Source organism: Malaya genurostris, chromosome 2, assembly GCF_030247185.1.
Source record: "Malaya genurostris strain Urasoe2022 chromosome 2, Malgen_1.1, whole genome shotgun sequence".
NCBI classification, from domain to species: domain Eukaryota; kingdom Metazoa; phylum Arthropoda; class Insecta; order Diptera; family Culicidae; genus Malaya; species Malaya genurostris.
The window spans coordinates 21,394,370-21,418,084 of record NC_080571.1 but is presented as its reverse complement, the minus strand read 5'-3'; the positions used below and the strand labels follow the sequence as shown (position 1 = coordinate 21,418,084).

Below are 23,715 nucleotides of genomic sequence, written 5' to 3'. Positions count from 1 at the left end.
CTTTAACACATCAATTCGAACTCCTAATGCAGGTCGAAAATGGAACTTTCATTATTAATACATGAGAGATTTTCAGAATTATTCTTTCACTAAAAGCTTAATATTTTTAACTTTTAGCATCACTGTCTCTCAATAAGCCCGATGGCAACTCCAGCAAGTTTTTTGTACCCAACATCTCGGGCGATCGGTGGTCAATCAGAGCGCTCAAAATATAGTAAACAAACAATCGAGCACGAAAAGATGAGCAACAATCTGAAATTCGGTATCATGGCGAATAAATTCGGAAAGGTAATCTGTGAAGGAGTCTCATTAACAGGACTGAATAAATAATTGCTCAGTTTACTTAGTCATATAAAAGTTTTGTGTAAGCCACTCTTCTTTATTGTTTTGATTTTTGCCGAAAGATGCAGACCACAGTAACATGGCCTCCCGCCAGGAGGCCGGGTGGCAAGCAGTTTAGTAACATTTCATTTCAAATGAATTTGAATCGATACAGCCAAACAGCCAGCAGTTAAAAGTTTCTCAGTCATCATACACGCATCTCTCGTTCACGCACTGAATGAATAGTACATTCGATCCACTTTAAATTAGAACGCACAATCTGTCATTCGATGCCTTGAATTCAGATATATGCCTATCAATTGAATTAAAAAGCATCTTTCATGGGTGAATATTTTACTTGGCTTATTGGCATTTTACCACACATTTGATTACCAGCTGTAACACTTATGAAAACGATGATCCTTCTGTAATTTTTCATGTCTGCAGTTGTGATTTGCATTGTTTTTTTCGTTTAATTTATAAAGCAAATATGTATATATATATATATATATATATATATATATATATATATATATATATATATATATATATATATATATATATATATATATATATATATATATATATATATATATATATATATATATATATATATATATATATATCAGCAATAAAAATATACTACGAAAGTAAGAAAATTGTTTGAAGTGATAGATTAAACATAGCAAATCTTCGAAAATATGTATAATTGGATTGTGTTAGTTTTCAATCGCCAAACATTTGGTTGACAGCAACCAATTTGATGTCAACAATTTGACTACCAGAATGCTCAACAAACGAGTTCCTTACTTTTCCCAAGCTTTAGAACAGTAGTATTGGTTCAAGTGCTATATTTGCAGAACTGTCGATGATGAATTTTTGATAGTGATTCTTAAATAAATGTCTGCTTTCGCACAATGAATTCAAATCTACAATACCGTCTCGAAGTGTTGCAATAATTATTCAAAGAAAATTGTCCGTTTTTATCCGAAATTTGAAAAAAATTACCTCTATAAACAAACGGTAAGTAATGTCGGAAACATTACTGCAAAATCGACGTTGATGCGCAATAGCCTGCACACCCAAGTAACATTTTTAATATTAATAAATACTTGTAGCTATCTTCAATGCTACATAATAAATCTTGCATTAAAACTTTAAACTCCACGAAAGCCTACTGGAAACCTCTATAAGAGCATGTTCCTGCCAAGTGGACCATTCTTCATAAGGTTTATAAAGCAAAGTGAAGAATCATCATAAAGCTGCGTTAAATCTTCAAATTCAAGGAAATTTTGAAACCAGCTTTACGATCAACATTAAATTTATTTGGATGGAATAAATTCCAATAAACTGTCGTTTTGGTAATATTTTTCTTGATTATATGTGTGTCATATCTGCTTTGAATGCAATCAGTAACAATTTATTGGATTTTATTTACAAGTTTGAGGCTTTTACCGAACGTAGAAACTTCATGCGCTTTTATTTTCATCGTGAATGTATGGATAAAATAAGAATTATAACTAATCGCCTTGAAATAAATACGGTTTTTGCGAAAGTCTCCATGATTTATGAAAATTATTTTCTGTGATTTATCGTCTTTTTTGTATAAAACTATTTCGTGGCGATAAAACTTGTGCATACGTTTTGAAAATGAATCATAAAAGTCCATCATACTTCCTCGTTTTTGCATTTCGAAGTTTATTTGATGTCAATAAAGGCTACGGCAAAGAACATTATAATGGCGGCCATGAAATTTTCTTTAATGCAAATTACACTTAATCTAAGAAGCAATAAATCAAATAGCCTACAACAAATATGTCATAAATGTACTTTAGAACCCTCAAATTTGCTCTGAGTGAAACTGTCATTCAATGAACACGCACACACACAAATCTAGATTTATGAAAGAATTTTACTGACAATAATGTTTTAAAGAAAATTTTCTAAAGCAATATTAAGAGCGTTTGCATGGTTTTATTCTAGTACAAATTGATTTATTTTTAGTCCACTTGTTAGTCTAGGTAAAAGGTTTTATAGAAGCTTTAAAAACTATGATATTACTTGTCAAAAGCGACACTTATTATAGTTGTTATAAAACAAGTATTGATTGAACAATCAATCACAAAACTCCTATAAATTATAATCAAAACCATAAGGCATTCAAATTGTTACTTGGGCAGTTGTCTTCTAGTAGACCTACAAGCTTATGAGAATAGAATTTAGAGATGCAGATTATAGCGACAAAATTACAAGGTTGTGTAGCAGATACTACCAATCACGGTGACGTTTAATATTTTCAATTCACACTTAATGCCTTTTAATATATAATAAATGGTTAATTGATGAGTGTTACTTGCCGCTAGATGACACTCAACTCCCGAAAAAGTTAAAACTCCGTGGTTTTCACTTCAATTTTGGTGGGCAAAATACGGTGATAGATTGCATTCACGAGAATAAAATACCAACACCAAAAAAGAACTTCCATGCACTGTCCACCCTTCTGGTATCAGTTGTAGTTTCTTTCCTCTTTCAAATTCATCATTTCTCCGTTTTTAACAACAAAAATATTGAATGCAACACTGGAACCTGCAGAAAAATCCGACCGAAACACAGCGAAACAACGCAGAGCAACAAAGAAATACAATCGCACGCGACGAGCGTTCTACACAAACTAAGTTCAAATTTTTCGAAAAATTTTCATAAACTAGAAGTTCACATTTTGGATATCAAAATGACTCCAGACATCGATAATCGACACCTACTCATCATACCCGATCCAAAAATACCCGTATTGCATGGGTTTAGTTGAATTTTCATGAACCGAGAGCCGCCATCTTGGATTTCAAAATGACTCCAGACATCAATATTCAACACCTACTTATCATACCCGTTCCAAAAATACCCATATTGCATGAGTTTAGATGAATTTTCAAGAACCGAAAGCCGCCATCTTGGATTTCAAAATGACTCCAGACATCGATATTCAACATCTACTCATCATACCCGTTCCAAAAATACCCATATTGCATGGGTTTAGATGAATTTTCATGAACCGAAAGCCGCCATCTTGGATTTCAAAATGGCTCCAGACACCAATATTCAACATCTACTCATCATACCCGTTCCAAAAATACCCATATTGCATGGTTTCAGATAAATTTTCATGATCCGAAAGCCGCCATCTTGGATTTCTAAATTACTCCAGACATCGATATTCAACATCTACTCATCACACCCGTTCCAAAAATACCCATATTGCATGGGTTTAGTTAAATTTTCATGAACCGAGAGCCGCCATCTTGGATTTCAAAATGACTCCAGACATCGATATTCAACATCTACTCATCATACCCGTTCCAAAAATACCCATATTGCATGGGTTTAGATGAATTTTCATGAACCGAAAGCCGCCATCTTGGATTTCAAAATGGCTCCAGACACCAATATTCAACATCTACTCATCATACCCGTTCCAAAAATACCCATATTGCATGGTTTCAGATAAATTTTCATGATCCGAAAGCCGCCATCTTGGATTTCTAAATTACTCCAGACATCGATATTCAACATCTACTCATCACACCCGTTCCAAAAATACCCATATTGCATGGGTTTAGATGAATTTTCATGATCCGAGAGTCGCCATCTTGGATTTCAAAATGACTCCAGACATCGATATTCAACATCTACTCATCATACCCGTTCCAAAAATACCCATATTGCATGGGTTTAGATGAATTTTCATGATCCGAGAGCCGCCATCTTGGATTTCAAAATGACTCCAGACATCGATATTTAACATCTACTCATCATACCCGTTTCAAAAATATCCATATTGCCATGGGTTTAGATGAATTTTTACGAACCGAATTTCACTATCAACAATTTCAAAAGACTTCAGACATCGAGATTCGACACCACCCATTCCAAAAATAATCATACTGCATGATAAGATTTGGTTGAAATTGATTTTCAAAACCTCACTCACCTCATTGAATATCACCATGTGATAGTGAAAATCTTTGCATGGCTGATAATTGTGAGAATGATTTTCAATGATGATAATTTATAATCATGTGTGAGTTTACGAAACATCACAATGGTGATATTGGACGGGGTGTGATATTTTCCATACTCACTTCGAGTGATCACAATTATCATTGATATTGTAGATAGTGATAATCGCTGTCGAAAATCGCGCATGATTTTCTGCAGCGGTGAGATTTGATTATTTGATATTTTCGCAACACTGAACGGAACAAAACTTGATGGCAATGGTTCAAAGTTACTCAAAATTAGACTACTAATTCAAATTTTATATGAAGTTGTGGAAATAATATCTATCTGGGATCCCCTTACAAATACTGCTAATGCACTAATGAGTCGAAGACGAAATGTAAATTTAAGAATAAAAAATAATTGTCGCAAACATTACGGGTTAGCCTAAAACTAATGTAAATTGTTGGGATGATGGAAGTTCGAATTCACTCAACATCAGAACGTAAGAAACTCTAACTCGGAACTGCTTTCGTGAAATGAAACAATTATACAATTAAAATAAGGTTTTGTTAAAATCTATAATCTTTTTTCGTTTTGGTTGTGAAAGAAATGGCCATCTATGAAACCTCCCGAGACTCGTTATTTGTTTGTTCTTGCTTCCGCTTGACAACCAACCAACATTTCGCAAAGGTGGAAAGCATTTGGATAGGTTACCTTCGAAGAAATTCACCCTGCAGTCAGGGCCGTAGCTAGAATAAGTAAATTTGGAGCCCCCCATACGAAACCCTGTTTTCAAATTTCAAAGTACACCTAGGATTGTGTATAGAAAATTGTTCAATTTGAGATATTTTCATGGGCTCTTTCGGGATCAACAAAGTAGTTGACAAGGGACCCTTTCTCGTCGGGAGCTCTGCTAGCAACGGCCCTGCCTGAAGAAGTATCACTGATGTGTCTCTCGACTGCAGAGACAGCTAGTCAAATCTGGCTAAACCTATTTCAGGACTTTCGTGTACTTTAAGGACTGAGGCCAGTAGGTCGCGTATAACCACGTGGCTCGCTATGCGTATTTCATTTCCCTCCATGCTCTCTTGCAAATGTGCCAAATGACTCTCGATGTAGCCGAGTGGCCAAGAAAGTGTTGATATTTTCAGTTACAAATTTGACTACATCACATGAAATCCAATAAAGCTACCACTTGTTTGGCAGCCTTGCTTAGCCGATTTTATGTCTTTCTCATGTTTCGTAACGTTACCAGGAAACTGGAACAGAAAAAATGGCGGGTGCATAGAAATCGACTTACCTTCACAAAAATAACATTCACTTCATTTTTACCGCGACAACACCTATGTTTTATGCACTAATGGCATCTACATTAAATTATCTAGACATTGTCAGGATAGATTTTTGATCCACGCTTTTGAAGGCGAGATTTTCCATTAACAAGTTGAAAGACGTCGTTTTCAGCTATGCTATTCTATGAATCATTCTGAAATTTTCACAGAATAATCTAAACTAATTTTCTAAGAGATTGTCAGTTTGGTTTTTTTATATTCGTCACCATTTCTGAAAAAATCAGATTTGAATCGTGAAAATAGCCCTCTAAAACGCTCTGAAACACACTGGCCTCAGCCTTTAATAAATGCTAAAATGTACAGTTTTGTTAGGCCATTGATCAAGTTCGAAAATCAAATAGCTGTGACTTTTGGTTCCGGAGATACGATCGTATAAGTGACGTAACCGACAAAACACGTTGTTTTTTACCGCTCTAATATATATACATAAGGGTGCCAATATTTTGGGATCACCTCTAATATCGTAAAACGTTAGTGCTCAAAAGTTCAAGTACCTCGAAAAAAGTCCCCATGCAAAATTTGAGAATTTTATATCTTGAAAAATTACCATGGGGGCGAGTATATGAGATTTCCGAAATCGAAAATTTGTTTTTGATGCCAAAGGTGTTAGAATTACTTGAAACGAGATATAGTGTCACTTAAAAAACTGTTTATTTAATTCGACTTTCTGGGACTTTCAAATGTCAACAAACTAAAAATATATGGTATTTCATATTGTTCATTGGGGTCTGATAAATTCATTTGCATGATCTTGTACGCAGTGATGGCATTTCACCAAAATGATACACGCTGGCGTAAGATTCTTGTCTACACAGGGGATGCAAGAAGCGAACATCACACAAAAAGTAAAGCGCACTTCTTTTCAGTGTCGAATAGACAGAATTTGAGTGTGTGTGCTTGTGGTTAAAGCAGCCGTCGCGAGTGAAACACATTCTCTTCGCATGAATCGCTCTCGCCTAAAAACACCCAAGTGACCATTGGTGCGTGCTAGTGAGCGAACACTTCTGTGATTTAATTTTTAAATTTATAATGTGATTTTATTTTTAAATTTATAAATTTATATACTATTTAAGCAATACCGTAAGCAAAAGTTCTGATTTCGTTTACCAATACTAGATAAAATGTGTGCCATTAAATCAGTTAGAGGAATAATATTGGTCATGAGTTAAACGAATGAAATTATTGAACAAATCAATAAGATGATTCTGCTGTTGAAACAATGAGAACAAACAAAGAAATGTTCCTAACATTTAGCCTACAATTGATTTAGATAGGCGTAGATAATAAATGATAATTGAATGCCAATGGTTAGGTGATTGTTAGTGTTATGCAGTCTGTAACATAAGAGCGTGGTCATTGTTGTAAGAAAATGAGAAGACTCAACATAAAAATACTTTTGAATATTGTTTTATTAGATCAAAAACTTGCATGCCAATAAAAAAATTAATTAACAGCAAGTCCAATCACCTTCAGTGTTAATAATAGCTTGACACTTTCGAAGCATACTCTGAGCGAGATTTTGCGCGTATTCTTCTGAAATCGACCTCCAAATTTGTGAATTCGGCGAACAAGCTGTTTCCAATTGTGTGGTCGATTTTCCCCAAGCTTCACCTTCATTTGAGCCAAAACAGCTTCTCAATTGGATTGGCATCGGCCGACTGAGAGGGCCAATCCAAGGTCACGGCACCATTTTGCTCCTTTGCCCATTCAAAACGTTTTTGCACATGTTTTTCACTCAACATCGGTTCTTGCAAAGTACTACGAAATTTTAATTTATTTGCGATCAAATGTCTGCGAACAGTTCCGTACGATATATTTAAACCTTTTTTGGTAAATTTTGAAGCGTAAAGTTAATGTCGGATTCTTCACAAACAGGTCACAAATCACTTTTTCGTCTTTTTCCGACAATACACCGACAGAGCCGTGATTCGGAAAATTGTCGACATTTTTCACCTTTTTAAAACGATTCACCCACTTACTCACAAACTGTTTCGACTTTTTCATGTATTTCACCGCGGCAGCTGGAACGTTTTGGGACCTTGCGGGTGCGAGCACAAAAAAACTGCTTCGAAGCGCGTACACGGGTAAAAATCTATTGCCAGTACCATGATTTTTTAATCATGAACCATGTCTTCATGAACAAAACGTTTCATATCATGAACATTTTTAAGAAAGATGTGTTATTGTTCACGATGTCAATCGTTTTGATCATGAAATCATGACTTTTTATTCATGATAGACATGATTCATGATTTCATGGTTTTTAATCATGGTTCCGGGAAAAGACTTTTATCCGTGTATCGCACGCGGTACTCATTTTGGAAAAATGCTAAAATGAAATTGTAACCAATAGCCAACTAATTCACTCTCGCATTGCATCAAGGACACTACTGCCTTCTGTGTTAAAAAAAAAACATATCACACCATTCCACTTTACCGATCGCGTGTAATCGTGACCACGCTCTTATGTAACAGACTGTAGATTTATGTTAGTAATTTATGTAGCTTACTTCTTGTATTCTCAAATTGGTAAGATAAAGATCAAATAAAAATTATAGCGGAGTCTCTCAAAGCAAGCAAAAGTTTTACAGTATATGAAAACAACCACTTTGTTGTTGCTTTAAAGTAGACGAGAAATTTTTGACAACTTGAAGGTACAGAACAAGTTTTAAGCTAATTTTCTTGCTGTGCTGAGCTAAAGTTCGTTTATTGGCGTTGAGTAAATTTTAAACTATGGATAATTACTTGAAAACGGACGGTTTAGGATACTTTTCATTACCTTTGAAAGTAGCTTAATATAAATCATTCCCTCTTTCCGAACTTTGGGTTACTTGATCAATTAGCAAATGCAGATCGTAAATATCATATCTGGATGAGATGATTACAGAGTTATAATAGTTAATAACATGAAATGTATCATCTGTAATCTGTTGGTAGAAAAGATGAGGAGGTTTTATGCCTACATGAGACATAGTGATAGTTTGATAATAACTTATCTCCAATAGGCTTTTACCTGCTCCAGAAATAAAGAAAAGAAAAAGAAAACATGGTACATTGAAATTATTAGTTGTGAGATCTACTGTCCCTGTTTAATGCATTGGCTCAAAGGAAAGACGACAACTCTTATATTCACATCACATATTCGCCTCGCTATAACAGAAGTATTGCACATTTTCATATATTTTATACTTATATTCATTCTCAGAAGCTAACTTATAGCCATTCCCTAATTGCAGATGGAGTACTCAGCAAAATGATGTAGCGGCTCAACTAATGATATGACTATTGATATGATTATTTGACGAATTCAGTGTTCTTGTACAAGTTGATGGACACTACATGGATAAAATGATCCTTTTAACCATTGAATGTAAAAGAAATTTTTTGTGATTGCAATTCTTCTCATTAAAAATGACCATGTAGAATCATCAGACTAGAGATAAAAGAATTTTTTTGACAATCGATCTCAAGAAAAAAAAACCTTCCGATAGTCTCTAAGGATTTTAAACGTGTTCAGTCTATAATTCAGCCTGCACTAGTAACAACAAGCAAGTCGCGAGACCTCGGGAAACTTACGGAATCAATTTAAATTAGGGTAATCGTACCCTTAATCTCATATGTCGAAACCATTAGTTGGAAAGAGATCTGCTTTCTATGTTCAATGCATTCGAAGTTGGTTTGTAGAATATTGTGTTGTCTTTGAATTTGTTACAACCGTTCATAGTAGGCCTAGTAGTAGGTCGCATAATGGAGAGAAACGCTAACGACATTAGACGTTTGACCATTCTGCCGTCCGAAGATATAAATTTAAAAAGTTCGAAGTTCGACGGGTCAGCTAGTATATTATAGTAAGGAGTGTATCGAAAATAAGCTATCCACAAATTTTACTTTCAAATTATGATAAAAAACGATATTTTATTCAAACTAAAAATTGATCCTTTATTGTACGAGGTTAAACTTGAGCATAATGAAAACCGGATGAAATTTAAGTTATTCCTTCACGAGTTTTCGAACTTTTGATCGAATGCTCTTCATCAAGTTCCGGACAAGTGTTGCATCGCATTTTTTGGACGCTTGAGCAAAAATTTTTTTGAACTCCTGCATGTTCCCAGCTGCCTAACCAGTCTTCTTGAAGACCCTCTTCACGATTGCCCAGTAACGTTCGCTGGGTCGAAGCTGAGGGCAATTTGGTGGATTGATATTTTTCTAAACGAAATTTATACCCTTTTCCGCAAGCCAATTGAGAGTGATTTTGGCATAGTGAGCCGACGCCAAATCCAGCCAAAACAGTGGAGGTGTACTATGCTTCTTATATAAAGGCAGCAATCTCTTGTGGAGACACTCAGATCGATAGATTTTTGCATTTATAGTTCCGGTAGTGTAAAAAAATGGTTGACTTCAAACCACAGGAACATATTGCTTGCCATACCAGTACCTTTCCACCGAGTTTATCCACTTGAATCGACCTGTCCGCATCGCTCACATCCTCCCCAACGACGACAGTAAAGTATTGTGGACCTGGAAGGGTTTTGAGTCCTCTTTTACATAAGTCTCATCATCCATCAAAACGCATGCATCCGGACCCTGCAAAGACGCGAATACAATTTCCGGGCCCTTGTTGCTGCTTGCTTCTTCTGTTTTACACTTTGTTCTGAGATTTTCTGTTTCTTGTAGGTCTTTAGGTTATTTCGCCTCTTGATACGCTGGACCATTCTGACACTCGTTCCTGCTGTTTTGGCCAAATCACGAATTGACATTGATTTATTCTTCATGATTAGAGATACCACTTTCTGGTCCAGTTTCGGATTGGAAGAATCGGGTTTTCTGCCTCTTCCTGGTAGCTCATCCTAAGACTAATGTTTCCCAAACTTATTAATTATGTTTTTAAGACTGGCATGATGCATTCCAAACCGCTTTGCCCGTTTTTGCATAGTAATACCCTTCTCACTTAGCCATGTGTCCAGAACTTTAATTTCCACTTCCTTTTTAATACGCGACATTTTGAAAACGCAGAATTTCAACCGCAGAAACCAAACGCCAAAAGCAAAACGCAAAAGCGTGCTGCGATCTGAGCATAAAAAAAACATCACAAATACATGCGTACAACACAAATGTATGTAGATAGCTTATTTTCGATACACTCCTTAGATGGATTAAAACTGATTTTTTACATATGTTCCGTCGTCTATCAGTATGAGTTCTGAGAAATTCGCTCTTATTTGAATATTTGAACAGCTCCAAGCTCGTTTCTGGAACATTCAGCTGCTTACTGATACGATAAAATTGATAACCTTCGCGTAAATAGGTGCTTTGGATGGCACCTTTCATGGAATATTTTAGGACAATGCTGCTATCTACACTAGGCTTCAATGTTATCTGAAAATGAAATTGAATATACAAGTTTTGTTAGTGCGCTTTCAGCACCGGATGTTAAATCACAGCCAAAGGCATTTTAAAACGGCGTGAACATTTCGAATTAACCTAAAAGAAAATGACAGATTTTCCTTACTTACTACTGCAACAACGTGGATGGTAACGTCTAACGAGAAGATTGTTTTCCTAGATTCTTACCATTTGTTAAGCATTCTACCGTATGAATTTTACGCATGTTTTCTTTTCCATTTCACTATACAATAGGCCATCGTTTTCAAGAAAAACATAGATTCTCAGTTCGTTGAACTGCTCTACCATTGAGCCACCCTTGAAAAAATCAAAAAGCGCCTTGCTTTTTCGAGTATGCATGTCACGTTCCAGTCTAGCTTGATTGTAGAACAGTACCACGGAGTAATCTCTAATGAACTCGAGTACCACAGATTAAACTCTAATAATAAACTTCAACAAGCAGTTTCTTCAATAAATAAATAAGATTTGCGATTAACAACAAGTTTTATTTCTTTCACGTTTCTTGAATAACAAATCACAACTTCAAGAAAGCTTGTCAAACTGTTTGAATATTGATAAACTCGTAAGCAATACGAAAGTAAACAAACAGCGTTCTGTTTTCCCTACTGTATTGTTACACTTAGAGCGAAGGTTCTTCTGTAGTCTGAGCACTGGCGGTGGTGTTCTCTGTTTCTGGTGGTTTATACAAGAAGCTTTGGCAGTTCCACGAGCGACAGAACGAGCGTCCTACCATCCGTGGAATCCTCCGTATTTAACATATGGCGCCGATGCAGCATGTACATAGGACGGAGCAGCAGCATGCACGTAAGCCGGAGCAGCGGCGTACTTCACTACCGGAGCAGGTGCTTGGACATACGAGACCACAGGAGCGGGAGCGGCATACTTCACCACCGGTGCCGGTGCCTGTACGTACGATACAACCGGAGCCGGAGCGGCATACTTGACAACGGCCGGAGCGGCATGAACCACTGGGGCAGCGTGTACCTGGTGGATGGTCGAATAGCTGGTAGCCGCCGGTAAGGCTGCCTTGACGATGGTCGGAGCCGGAGCCACGGCATGAATTGCCGGGGCAGCGTGAACCACCTGCACCACCGGAGCAGGAGCGGCGGCATATTTCACCACCGGAGCAGCCGGTGCGTAGTCATAGGAGTAACCATGGTCTTCGTAACCATGGCTACCGTAGTACTCCGGAGCGGCAACTGCCAACGCAAAGCAGACGAACAGGGCGATCTGTGGGAGAAGGAGAGATGGCTTCGATTAGATTGTTTTCAGTGAGATATATTTTTAAGTACACGTGGAAGCTTCCGAGTAGAGTGGTAATCAGATAATAACTCGTGATTTCAGTTCAAATTATTTCAAATTGTTAGTTTGATCGAAAAAAAATTCCGAAACAACTCATAAGATTGCCATCAAACTTGCCACTAGTACTTTGCGCTGTTCATAGTTTTCCATAAGGGGAGAAGGTGTAATAAGTGTTTTTAATAAGGGGAGTCTGAGGCAATATGTTTGGAGTTTTGCGAGAATCTATATTTTTCGACGAGCACAAATATTTCTTGCAATTCAGAGATGATCGTGAGAATATTTTTACAAAAGAAAAGGTAGCAAGTGTCTCTTGCGGAGAAGGACTACAGTCAAATGGATTATAATCAGATCAGATCGTTCCCGTTTTATACTATATGCAGTTCACTGTATCCCTAAAACTTGAAAGATTGTAATAAATATGACAGAACAGATTCATGTTTAATCTTACACCTGAAGAAAAGCGTTCAGAATACATTTATAATTAAGGTGCAGTAACCAGCTGATAACTTTAGTGGCTTATTGAAGGCCGACGTTTCGAAGGAATATCCCTTCATCTTCAGGGCAAAACAACAACAAATATTTTTCGTCAAGTGGATTGGAACATTGAAAATGGTAAAAAACGGGAACGGCTACTCTACAACAGTCACTACCTCCGCACATCAAGCCAACCATCAAGCTATCTTTTTAATAAACTACAACAAAGGGGTCGTACCGTCTTGATAATTCAGTGGTGACTTAGTGGTGATACTTTATTTTCCATAGCACCCAGAAATGCTATTTGTACAGATTTATCTGTATTCTACAGATTTTCACATGTGCATACATTTCCGTCTGAGTTACCTATTAGTGTAAGTAATTGAAGTGTTGAGATAAAAGATTTTTAATCAACGGACAAATAAAAAACTAAAATGTAAATCCACACTGAAATACAGTAATATTATAATTTGAAACTAATTTAAACTGATATTAAAATAAGCCATAGCACCATGAAACTTTATCGTCAAACTGAGAGTTGTATAATCTAACTTAAGGTTGCATATTAAGCGTTGGAATTCCATACCAACTTTTGAGTCAACATTTTCAAATTAATTTTCATTCATATATGGAATTGAAATTTTATTGCTGTCGATAAAACAATTCTGTTAAATTTCGTCGTTGTTTATTCTTCGTTGGCAATGAAATACGAAGATAAGAAGAAAAAATGCTCATTGAATCTACCATTCTATAATCATATTCTTTTGGTGTTATTCCACAATCCACATCATTTTATTGTAGAAATTTTGTTTTATTAGTGATTACAGATAAATACAGATTTGTTATCCAGAGCAATACAGATTTTTCATGGAAATATCTGGAATCTCTGATTGCAGCATGGGACACCAACACTCCTGTGATGCAATCGGTGGTGCACCTATTAACTCTGCCAAATTTAAATGTTCAGTTCAAAGTGCTTAATCAAAGTTGCGTGCACATCTAAACATTAAACATTCTATTTTTCCAATAACTTATTTCCAAACAATTGAAAAGCCTGACTTTTTGGTTAAAACATGAAATTTTATCCATTTTCCGCCAATTGAATTATTGAATTGTTATATTAGACAATATCTTCTCACAAACTGAGTTTCATTGAGTTCTGAGATAATTATGACTTGAGCTTTGAAAACCTTTTGTAATCCACCTAGTGGTGTAATGATGCCTTCCTAATATTACTAAAGGTTTCAAAAACATCACTAGAAAATTCTGTAAAGATTTTTGTTTTTCGAACTTGAATAAAATCAAAAATTTACTTTGGTATAAACAACCATCACATTTTCAATTTGTAAACAGTTATGTCAAGTTGATATACATTTAAATGTGGAAACCCTGCACGCTATACAAAACTAAACAAAGCACGCTGTGTGCTGAACGGTGGTGTTTACTTCTTTCGTACCAGCACGTACCGGGTTTGCATAATTTTGTGTGACAGTTTGAAAGTTTGGATACTCAACGCCCTATAATTTCGGAATTTCGGTTCTGGATGAAATTGCACAGTATCTTTTAAGACACTGAGAGCTTTAATTTGAATAATGATTTGTGAAAACCGGTTTAAACGTTGCTGAGAAATCAAAGTGAGTTTCGTTTTTAAGTTTTTCTTCGCCATTACCGGTGCGTTCGGAAGCGGAAACCGGGCACTAGTAGTTCCAAAGTAGATCTATATATCCATCAACTAACAAGGTCTTCAAAATAAATGAATTTACTAGTGAATTTTATAAAAATGTGCACCTTGTTTGGCCATCGCTAGGGATAAAACATTCATGAAATTGGATATTCTTACTAATCGCACTGTAATACCGGAACTGGAAGTCGGATTTAGATCAACTTTTCCGGGACTGTTTAAAGAATTTTAAGACCTTTCATTTGCATCTTAGTTTGTGAAAAATCGGTTGAGAAATTTCCGAGAAAATTGAATGTGCATTTTCTCATAGATTTGCACATACTGCCGAATTACAAGGAAACAGAAATCGGATAAAGATAAAATACAATAACAATCTATGAGACTATAGAACCTTTCGTTTGAATCTAAGTTCATGAAAATCGGTCACGCCAATTCTGAGAAAAGTGAGTGATATTTTTTTTCATTGGTTTCACCCTGTAGCACCGGAACCGGAAGTCGGATCGGGATAACATTCAATAGCGATCTATGGAACCATTTGAATCTGAGCGGTTCAGTCATCTCGGAGAAAATCGAGTGAGATTATTTGTCACATACACTCATACATACATACATACAAACACACAGTTCATCGAGCTAAGTCGAATGGTGTATGACATTCGGCCCTCCGGGCCTCGGTTCAAAAGTCGGTTTTCACAGTGATTGTGATTGAGTAGAATGGTATATAATACTACACAGAAAAGCCAGCAATCGCAGAACAACTAAAATATTAGTTGTTTTCCTGAATTTGATTGGTTAAAATTTGATACTGTCTGGTTTGATTTATCGTGCTTGCATCTTAGTAATGACACCCAGCAAAGACACTCACCCCAAACGAGTAATGAAACGTTACGGTTGAGCAATGACACACACCCTAAGTGAAAAATGAAACGTTTCAATGAGGTGTACCTCGTGCATCTGAGCAATGACACAATCCTAGCAAAGTTACCTGTATGCATGGAAGCAAAAAAGTACGGGTGTGTAATGTCAGAGACATAGCTGGATGTCGTGAATATGAATCAAACTGACACGATTTCTTTACACTTTCGAATTCGAATTGATAGTTGATCGATTGTGTGAATTGCGAAACTTCCCCCCTTTTAAATACTAAAATTTTCAACGATTTTTGACGTCGATTATCTCATTTCGGATTAGCATATTTCATTGAAAGAAACTATCAAGATGCTGTACAGGATTCATTTCTGCCTTTTAGAAGGACCAAATTGTGGAATATTCTACGATATTTAGCACAGTTCGGAACATTTATCTCGAACGATTTTCGCACAGCGACAAGTGCACGAAGCAAATCAAATTATTTTGGATTTTCACTAAACTGATGATTTCGACCTTCGATTTGCAAAGAAGTAATCTTAATTTAGATAACATTTAGAGCCCTAAAAACGACTGATTTTATATAATGTTGTCCACTTTTCGTTTTTTGTTTTCTTTCTCTCCAATGCAAACCACCAGCAGCTGATGCAATCGTTCTCGCTTGAATTGAAACTGGCTTTGCGTACAAACCGACACATCCGCTCGTAGTGTCAAATGATGCGAAGCTGATTTAATGCGTCTTCTCGCCTTGACGACCGGAAGGCAAATGAGAACTACGACCTGAGCGTTTGAGGTTTTTAACCACGCAGAAGGTGCGCTCTCCGATGCCGCTGTTTGAATACGTCTTCTCGTCCCGACGTCTGCTTCCATCCAACGCACAAGAAGAAATGATCGATTTTCGACCACGATTCCCCTTTTATAACGTTCAGTTGAAGATATGTGCCTGACTACCTCAAAATTGTCGTCCTTGCGCGAAAAACCCAAGCAAAAGTAAAGAGTTTTCCGCGTTGTTTTAAAATTTTCAGAAAACTTAATTTTTGAGTTGTTTGTGGTTATTTCACACTGTTCAAAATATTATCCTAAATTCCTGATCATATTTTTGATGAAATAGTGAAAGAATTATCTTGCTGCCAATAATACAAGTCGAGATATTTACGATTAAGTTCTGCCCATTCTTCCATATGACTAATTTTGAAAAGGCGCCCCATAGTAAAGTAAGTCGTATTCACGACAAAAATATCTCTGTTGTTTAACCAATAATTCAGTTATTTGAACTCATGACGTCATTACAATAAATATGTTTTTACTGCAAGTCTCTTCGGTGGACAGCTAATCGTTCACAAAAGTTTAAAATTCCCAAGAGACAATTCACGAGCACAATTTTCACAGAGCATTAAGGAATTTTACCTCCACTTGCAGAATGGCTCGCTGAAAGAGCTTTTTTGATTCCGTTTTCAAGAATGTTGCTGGTAAGCATAATGGTACAGATGCACTTTCAAAACAAATAGTACCACTTACTACAGTAGCAAATTTTTAAGCGTTAAGCGGTCTCAATTACATTGACATGAACTGTCCATAAATACATTACTCGCTGTAGAAATTAAAACATTTAAACTGTAAGAGCAAATTCAGCAGCTGCAAGATTCATATGGGTGGTCTATAATATATATGAAACTGAAACAAACGTATCCCCAGCAAGCCGTTCTAGTTTTATTTATTCGACCAGTTCTTCTGTCAAATTTAAAACTGGTCTACGATGCCGTTCTTATTTTTTGTATATTTGAAACACGAGTAAAACACTGATGGAGCTGCCAGTTGTTCTTCTTTTAAAATCCAGATTTAAATTTTGAAACTGGCATAAATTATGCATCTAGAACTAAAACACTACTGAATATGCCCTAAGAATATCTATTTAATATATGAAAAACTTGTTTTACAATTAACTTTTATATTCTTCTTCATACTTTCACTTACATGAAACGGTCACTACGTAACTGACATAAATGACGTTCATTTGGCATTGAAAATTTTCAATATGAAATGTTTCTGGTGAAATGAAGAGGATTTCTGTTCTGCACTTTGCTGTCTTCGTTGTCCGCCAAGTGACAGCATTTGAATACAGCAATTTCGTTTAAATTAATGGTTATAACAAAATCAACAGATATGTTAATTATATCAACAACATATTAGTTGAAACAATCAGGACGTGAAACAACAATTGCAATATTGTAATCTTCGGGTTCTCCGTATAGTGGTGTGATAATGCCTTTCTATTGTCATTAAAATATATTTTATCGCCAGGATAATTTTTTACACGAATTTGACCCGATTTTTATTCAAATTTATTTAGATTGTTTCAGTTAGTTCAGAAAAGCGTGACTGTTGTCGAATATACGACGACATTCCAAAGAGATACCAAAAGTATCAGCAATAATTAATTTGAGCTTGATCATTGATTACTTTCTGAAAAAAGGACGAATAGACATAAAAACGCGCTTGGTTCAGTTCGTCTAAATTTTTTTCACATCGAACTTGTTACAATTATTTTCTTGCTATGTAGTCTTAGCTAAACAATATGTCACTGCAACGCGTTCAACTAATCATCGAAATATGAAGTAAAGCATGGCCAACTTAGGCCGTGTTATTTTTGATCGAGTAGTTAAATTTAACTAATATTTCCGATCATTTCAAAGATTGACGGATGGAAAGTTATTTGGGTTTATTTTGCACTGAAAATCAAATTATATCAAGTGATATAATAATTGCAATACTGCGAACGTAAGAAGAACTTCGAAATAATCTCACTTCGTTTGATAATGTATTGGAATTTTTTATTGGAGTAGGGGAAGGTGTTCGGTTGCCGGTACCCCACCGTAATTTTTGACAGAAAGCAGATAGCGTCATTCCGACAAATTTCATGTGTCGAATACCGAAGCAAACAGACGCTTGTACTTTTTGCAGCGTTCAAAACAAATTTTAATTGCGTGAAAATCAACACAAAAGTTTTTTTATGACTTTTTTATAGTATCATAAATTGAAGAGCATCAATCGGAAGGGTGAGTGGATTGAATATTTATGAGGTGAAATCGATCTATTTCGTAATTTAATACCGGATGCTATCAAAATTCTAGCTGCTCATGCTCCGGCTAAGAATAAAACGTGGAAGATCGGCCAAGTCAACACCAAAGGCGCCACCATCCAAATCATCGGACAAGAGAGCCAAGGCAAAGTCACCATCAGACAATGAAGACTTTTGTCCAAAACGCCTCCTAAAAGAATAAATTCCGGTTTTCCTTTAAATAATTGCATTCTTTACTTATATATTCCACCTTTTTTGAAATTGCCAAAATTTATCACTTTACTAAATTGACAATAAATTTTTTTCACTCAAATGAATCAACTTAGTTTCTTAATCAGTTGTTAGCTAGGGACTTCAGCTTTCCATTGATGTCCGCAAAATGTGCACTTAGTCAGACGTTATGAGCTTAAAATAAAAGGGTGCTGGTAATCGAACAATTTTTGACAATGACAAAACAACTGATCGACTGTCAAATTTTAACTAAAAGTTAAAAAAATTTCGCTAGATGGTACACGGCCGACAGTTGAGGAGTTATTTCCTACAGAGTAGTTAAATTTAACTAAAACTAAACAAAGTTTGACGAATGGAAAGTTGTTTGGACTTATTTTGCACTGAAAACCAAATTTATATCAAGTGTTTTATTAATTGCAATACAACGAACCTAAGAAAAACTTTGAGATAAGCTTACTTCGTTTGAAAATATATTGAAACTTTTTATAGGGGCATTTTCTGAATGAAAGTATTAAAAGAAATCACGCACAAGAAATTTTTACTACAGGTCTGAAATTAGAACTTTCCTTCAAGATTTTTTTCAGTGTCGGAAAATAACCATCGGTAAAAAGCAGGGTTCGAGCTTTCGAGCAGGGTAATTTTGGACAACATCCAAATAACCGCTCGACTTTTATATTTTAACTAAAAGTTTAACTGATTCGCGAAGTGGTTCATAGCCTTAGGCTGCGAATCATTTTTAGTTTTTAGTTAAAACCTGCACTGAAAATCGAGTTATTACTTTTTGTTTGAGAAGAAACAACTCATTGTCGAGCTCTTCTATAAGCTACCCAAAATTAGGTCGTTATCTTCTCAAAATTTGACTTGATCGTAAAAAATGGGTAGCGAGCATTGCCGAAGTGGCCATGACAACACCTTGGGCAAACTTATATTTACCTAAATTCTCGCGTTACCTAAAAATTGGGAGATGCACTTTAGTTGATTTTGGGTAGGTTTCGACCCAAAATTAGGTAGTGGCTGGTAAGAGTTTGCTCAAGAGCATGGCTGTTTTTATCGTTCGATAGTTGTTTTCCGGAACTGAAGAAAATCTTATAAAAAAGTGCAAGTTTCCGATATTTAGTAAAATTACGGGTGTTTAGTTTCTTTTTATATTTTCAAACGATGTTAATTATTCTCGAAGTTCTTCTTACGTTCTCTGTATTGCAATTATTATACTATTTACTCATAGCAAAATAAATCAAAATAACTTCACATTAGTCATATTTCGAGTTAGGCCGTAGCTTTAGTCAAACTCAACTACTCGATTAGCAGTAACCATTGAAATAACAAATTTTACCAAAACATTAAATTATACAAATAATTGAACTCGTTTTTTAAACCGTGTTTATAAAAGTTCATCGTATTTTTTCTGTTTCTTTGTTTTATACAAAGAAAATATGGCACATATCCCTCTCAAAAACATAACACATTCTCATTAAACACTAGTCGAAACTAACTTGCGCTTAAGTCCAAATGCACTCACCAAAAATTTCATTTTTCTCCAAACTAAACGAATATTGCACTGAACCAAAAGAAAAAAACACGCACGGCTGGCAGTCTCCGAATTGCGACAATAAACCGTTTCAAAAAAAACTCTCGCTAGCTATCGAATTCAAGCTGCCGAGTTTTGTGTGCGGATTGAAAAAACTACGAAAACTCACTGCCATTTGACCGGCGATCGATGTCATTTTATACCCTCCGTTTTGAATGTTTAGATGATGATCTTAGCTTGGTTTGGAACTGTACTAAAAAAAAAACGCCAATTCCGCCGAGTGGAAGGAGTAGCGGATCCGCGAGTAACAGACCACCGGTGACAAGCAAAATTCTAGTTCTAGATCGCAATATCCTAATGCGGAATGTCACCACCGGCAAGAAAGACGAAAAGAGAGCTGTCTTATTTTTCTTTACAACGATTACCGCCGCTGCTCCGACGATCCGATTAGTGGCAAGGGTAAGTGCGATCGATCGCAGCAAGCTTTTACCAACGTCATCCAATCCGGTGTTCCACTTGCTGGAAAGGGCTTCATGTGTGCTTTCAGCTAGATGAATCCGATCTACGCGAAGGTCGATAAATGAGCCATTAGGAAAATATTCCAATCTGGCATTTGCTGATTTATTGATCACTGAGCATTTGTGGCAGTACCTCACGGCTTACTAAGTTTTAAGAAATGTTGCCTGCTCGAAATTACAACAGCATAACCATCGAAGCATTTCATTACTATACTAAACCTTTCTAATAAGGTTAGTGCAGCTGCACTATCCTATCTGATGCGTTCGATTACCTCTTGAATTGTCAACATCGACGGACGCAAAAAAAACGCACCAGTTGGACCATTGCATGTCGCACTATTACCCGTGTGCTACCCTGCGAGTGAGAAATCGAGCAATTTAAACATTTACTTTACCTCCTCCTGCTCACCGAAGGTTGCCAGAGTAGAATGGGAGAAAACGCAATTCACTTACTGGTGCATCGGTAATAAAAACGCGACAGTTCCACTGCAGCTGGACGTTTTTACCCATTGTACCCAAAGTATTTATACTGTCGGTGTGAACCCTCCTCAATTAGTGTTCCGATGGCACACGTTTACCTTCTTACGGGTGGGAAAATCGAACTGGCTGCGAGCCCACTGGGCTGGCTTTCCAAGGCGCGACTAATTATATCCGTTTAGTTCGGAAATTCTCCAGATATTGGCAAGATTGAATCGTTCCGAAGGTATTTCAAGGGGTTCGATGTATGCTGTTTGTCCTTAATATTTGACGTATTTCACTTTGTTATATTCAGTCATAGGTCAAACTTCTTTTAACTAATTTTATTTCAAATAACTATAGCATTACAATTAGAGACCGTCCGTGTGTTGCTGCTCCGTTATTGATGAAAACCAATTAAGCTTGAGACGTTTTTCTGAAACAACTTGCTTGGGAATAGCACATAGTTTCACATTGTGTAAACTGCATTGAACTCTGCATACTGATCAATACCGACACCGGCCACGTCCGAATTCAGATCTACTTGGGAAGGAAGGATTGTTAGTTCAATGCATGTTGCTACTAAAAACTGAGAAATCTCCTGCATTTCCACATTCATCACAGGAAGGAGTTGTTTGATAGTAAATTTTCGAATAATATTATCATGTGTTTATTACTCTGGGTAGCCGGCTACCGAGAATACGATGCAATTTTATCGAGTTTTGCATTAATATGTTCTTCCTACTAAAATACGAAATTTCTTCTGAAACTCGTAAAACTCCGACTGTCAGGAGGTTCGATATCAATTCATACATTTAATTCATTGTGTTCTGTTTTTTTTTTTTTTCAATACATTGCCGTCATATTGGCAAGATATCACTCGAACATCATCAATCGAACAACAACGCCTACCGCGATGCGAAGTACTGTCGATACCTACTCGCTAACCAAAATAATAAAATACCAAATGGATCCTCCTCGCTGTCTAAACTTTATTTACATACAACCTTGTTAAGCACGGTGGTAAGAAATATCTGCACGGTTATGAACCTCACGCGCGCGTCTTAAGCTTAGCGTTTAACCCGAAGAAATATATCCCCGAATAATCGACGGAGTTTAGTCTAGCCCGATTTTTAGTAAGGAGGAATATTGAGAAAAAACCTATTTTAATCCACCTAGTGGTGTAATGATGCCTTTCTCATATTACTCATTACATCATAAATTTCGCAAAAACAACTGTTTATTGAATAAAAATAGGATAATTTGTTCAGATCTAATCTCACAAACTCTATAAAACCTGTTTACCCTGTAGTTCCGGAACCGAAAGTAGTATCCACAACAAATTAAGGAATTCCGTATGAAACTGTAAGACCTTTCTTTTGAACCTATAAGTTTGTGAAAGCCGATTTGGCCATCTCCAAGAAAAGTAAGTGAGATCCTTTTTGCAGTTTTTAATCACTATTTCCAATTCTTCCGAAACTGGATTCAGATGAACGGAATAGCCGAAGTTGGTTCATTTGCTACCAACAAATATGACTTACAAATTGGAACAGTTTTGAACGTAGTTAAACCTATACTTACTATCTCATTCTCTATTTCGATTAAACCAATTAAACGAAATCTAACAAACGGAAAGAAACAGCGCACAGTGATGCCTTTCCATACAAAAGTTCAAAAATCATAAATACGTCGATAAACGTCAGCTGGATGATTTTTTTAATAATTTGAGGTATTTGAATATATTTCCATCTTGATAACGTATGAAAAAATATTCGATCCACCTAAAAGTGACATGTTCGCTATGGACTAGAAAATGACCAATTTTTTTTTAATAAATTAACTTGTGTATTTTTATTCATTTCGTGATTGATTAGGAGCTTTAACTAATGTTTCAAATAATGATTAAACCTGTGTGGAAAATGTATACACAGAGAAAAAACAACTTTTCCTTATATCTTGAAAATATCAATTTTCTCCAGAAGGGCTTATATTTTTTTTCTAATATGCTGTAACATACAACTGATGTACTTTATTGCACTATGATTGAAGATGGGAGAGTAACAATCAAAAAAGTGTTTTTTTTTCGTTTTCAACAAAAAATTCTAATTTTAGGAACATGCTCTGCATTTTGCATTTTTTAAGTTTTTCGACTTTATGAAAGAACACAAATACAAGTACAAAATAAAATTTGGTTGAATACTACCGCTTTACTAATAATAGGGGATTTTTATTATATTAAAGTATCTTGTTAAATTATGTAAAATGAAAAATGACGAAAAAACTAAGTGCATAAAGTCTAAGACTACAAGAAAGTTTCGAAGAATAGAAAAAGTGCAGATGGTGGAATCAACTGGGCGCTATTTATTATGAGCTACTCAAATGCGTTTGGACAGAGCATTTCATGAAAAGCGGACGCAATATGAAGATCTTCATGGCATAGTATTTTTTCTTCATGACAATGCAAGACTGCATGCTTCGAAAGTAGCAAAAGTTTTTTTTATAAT

At 35.9% G+C, this 23,715-nt stretch overlaps 1 protein-coding gene across 1 annotated transcript; it reads right to left on the bottom strand.

Annotated features, from left to right (window-relative positions):
• Positions 1-11,539: 11,539 nt before the first annotated feature.
• Positions 11,540-20,544, bottom strand: LOC131429946 (cuticle protein 16.5-like). Its single transcript, XM_058594482.1, has 2 exons — positions 20,229-20,544; positions 11,540-12,305 (listed from the first exon to the last, which is right to left on the bottom strand). The coding sequence occupies exons 1-2, from the start codon at positions 20,238-20,240 to the stop codon at positions 11,802-11,804; spliced, it is 516 nt and encodes a 171-aa protein (XP_058450465.1). The 5' UTR covers positions 20,241-20,544; the 3' UTR covers positions 11,540-11,801.
• Positions 20,545-23,715: the final 3,171 nt, after the last annotated feature.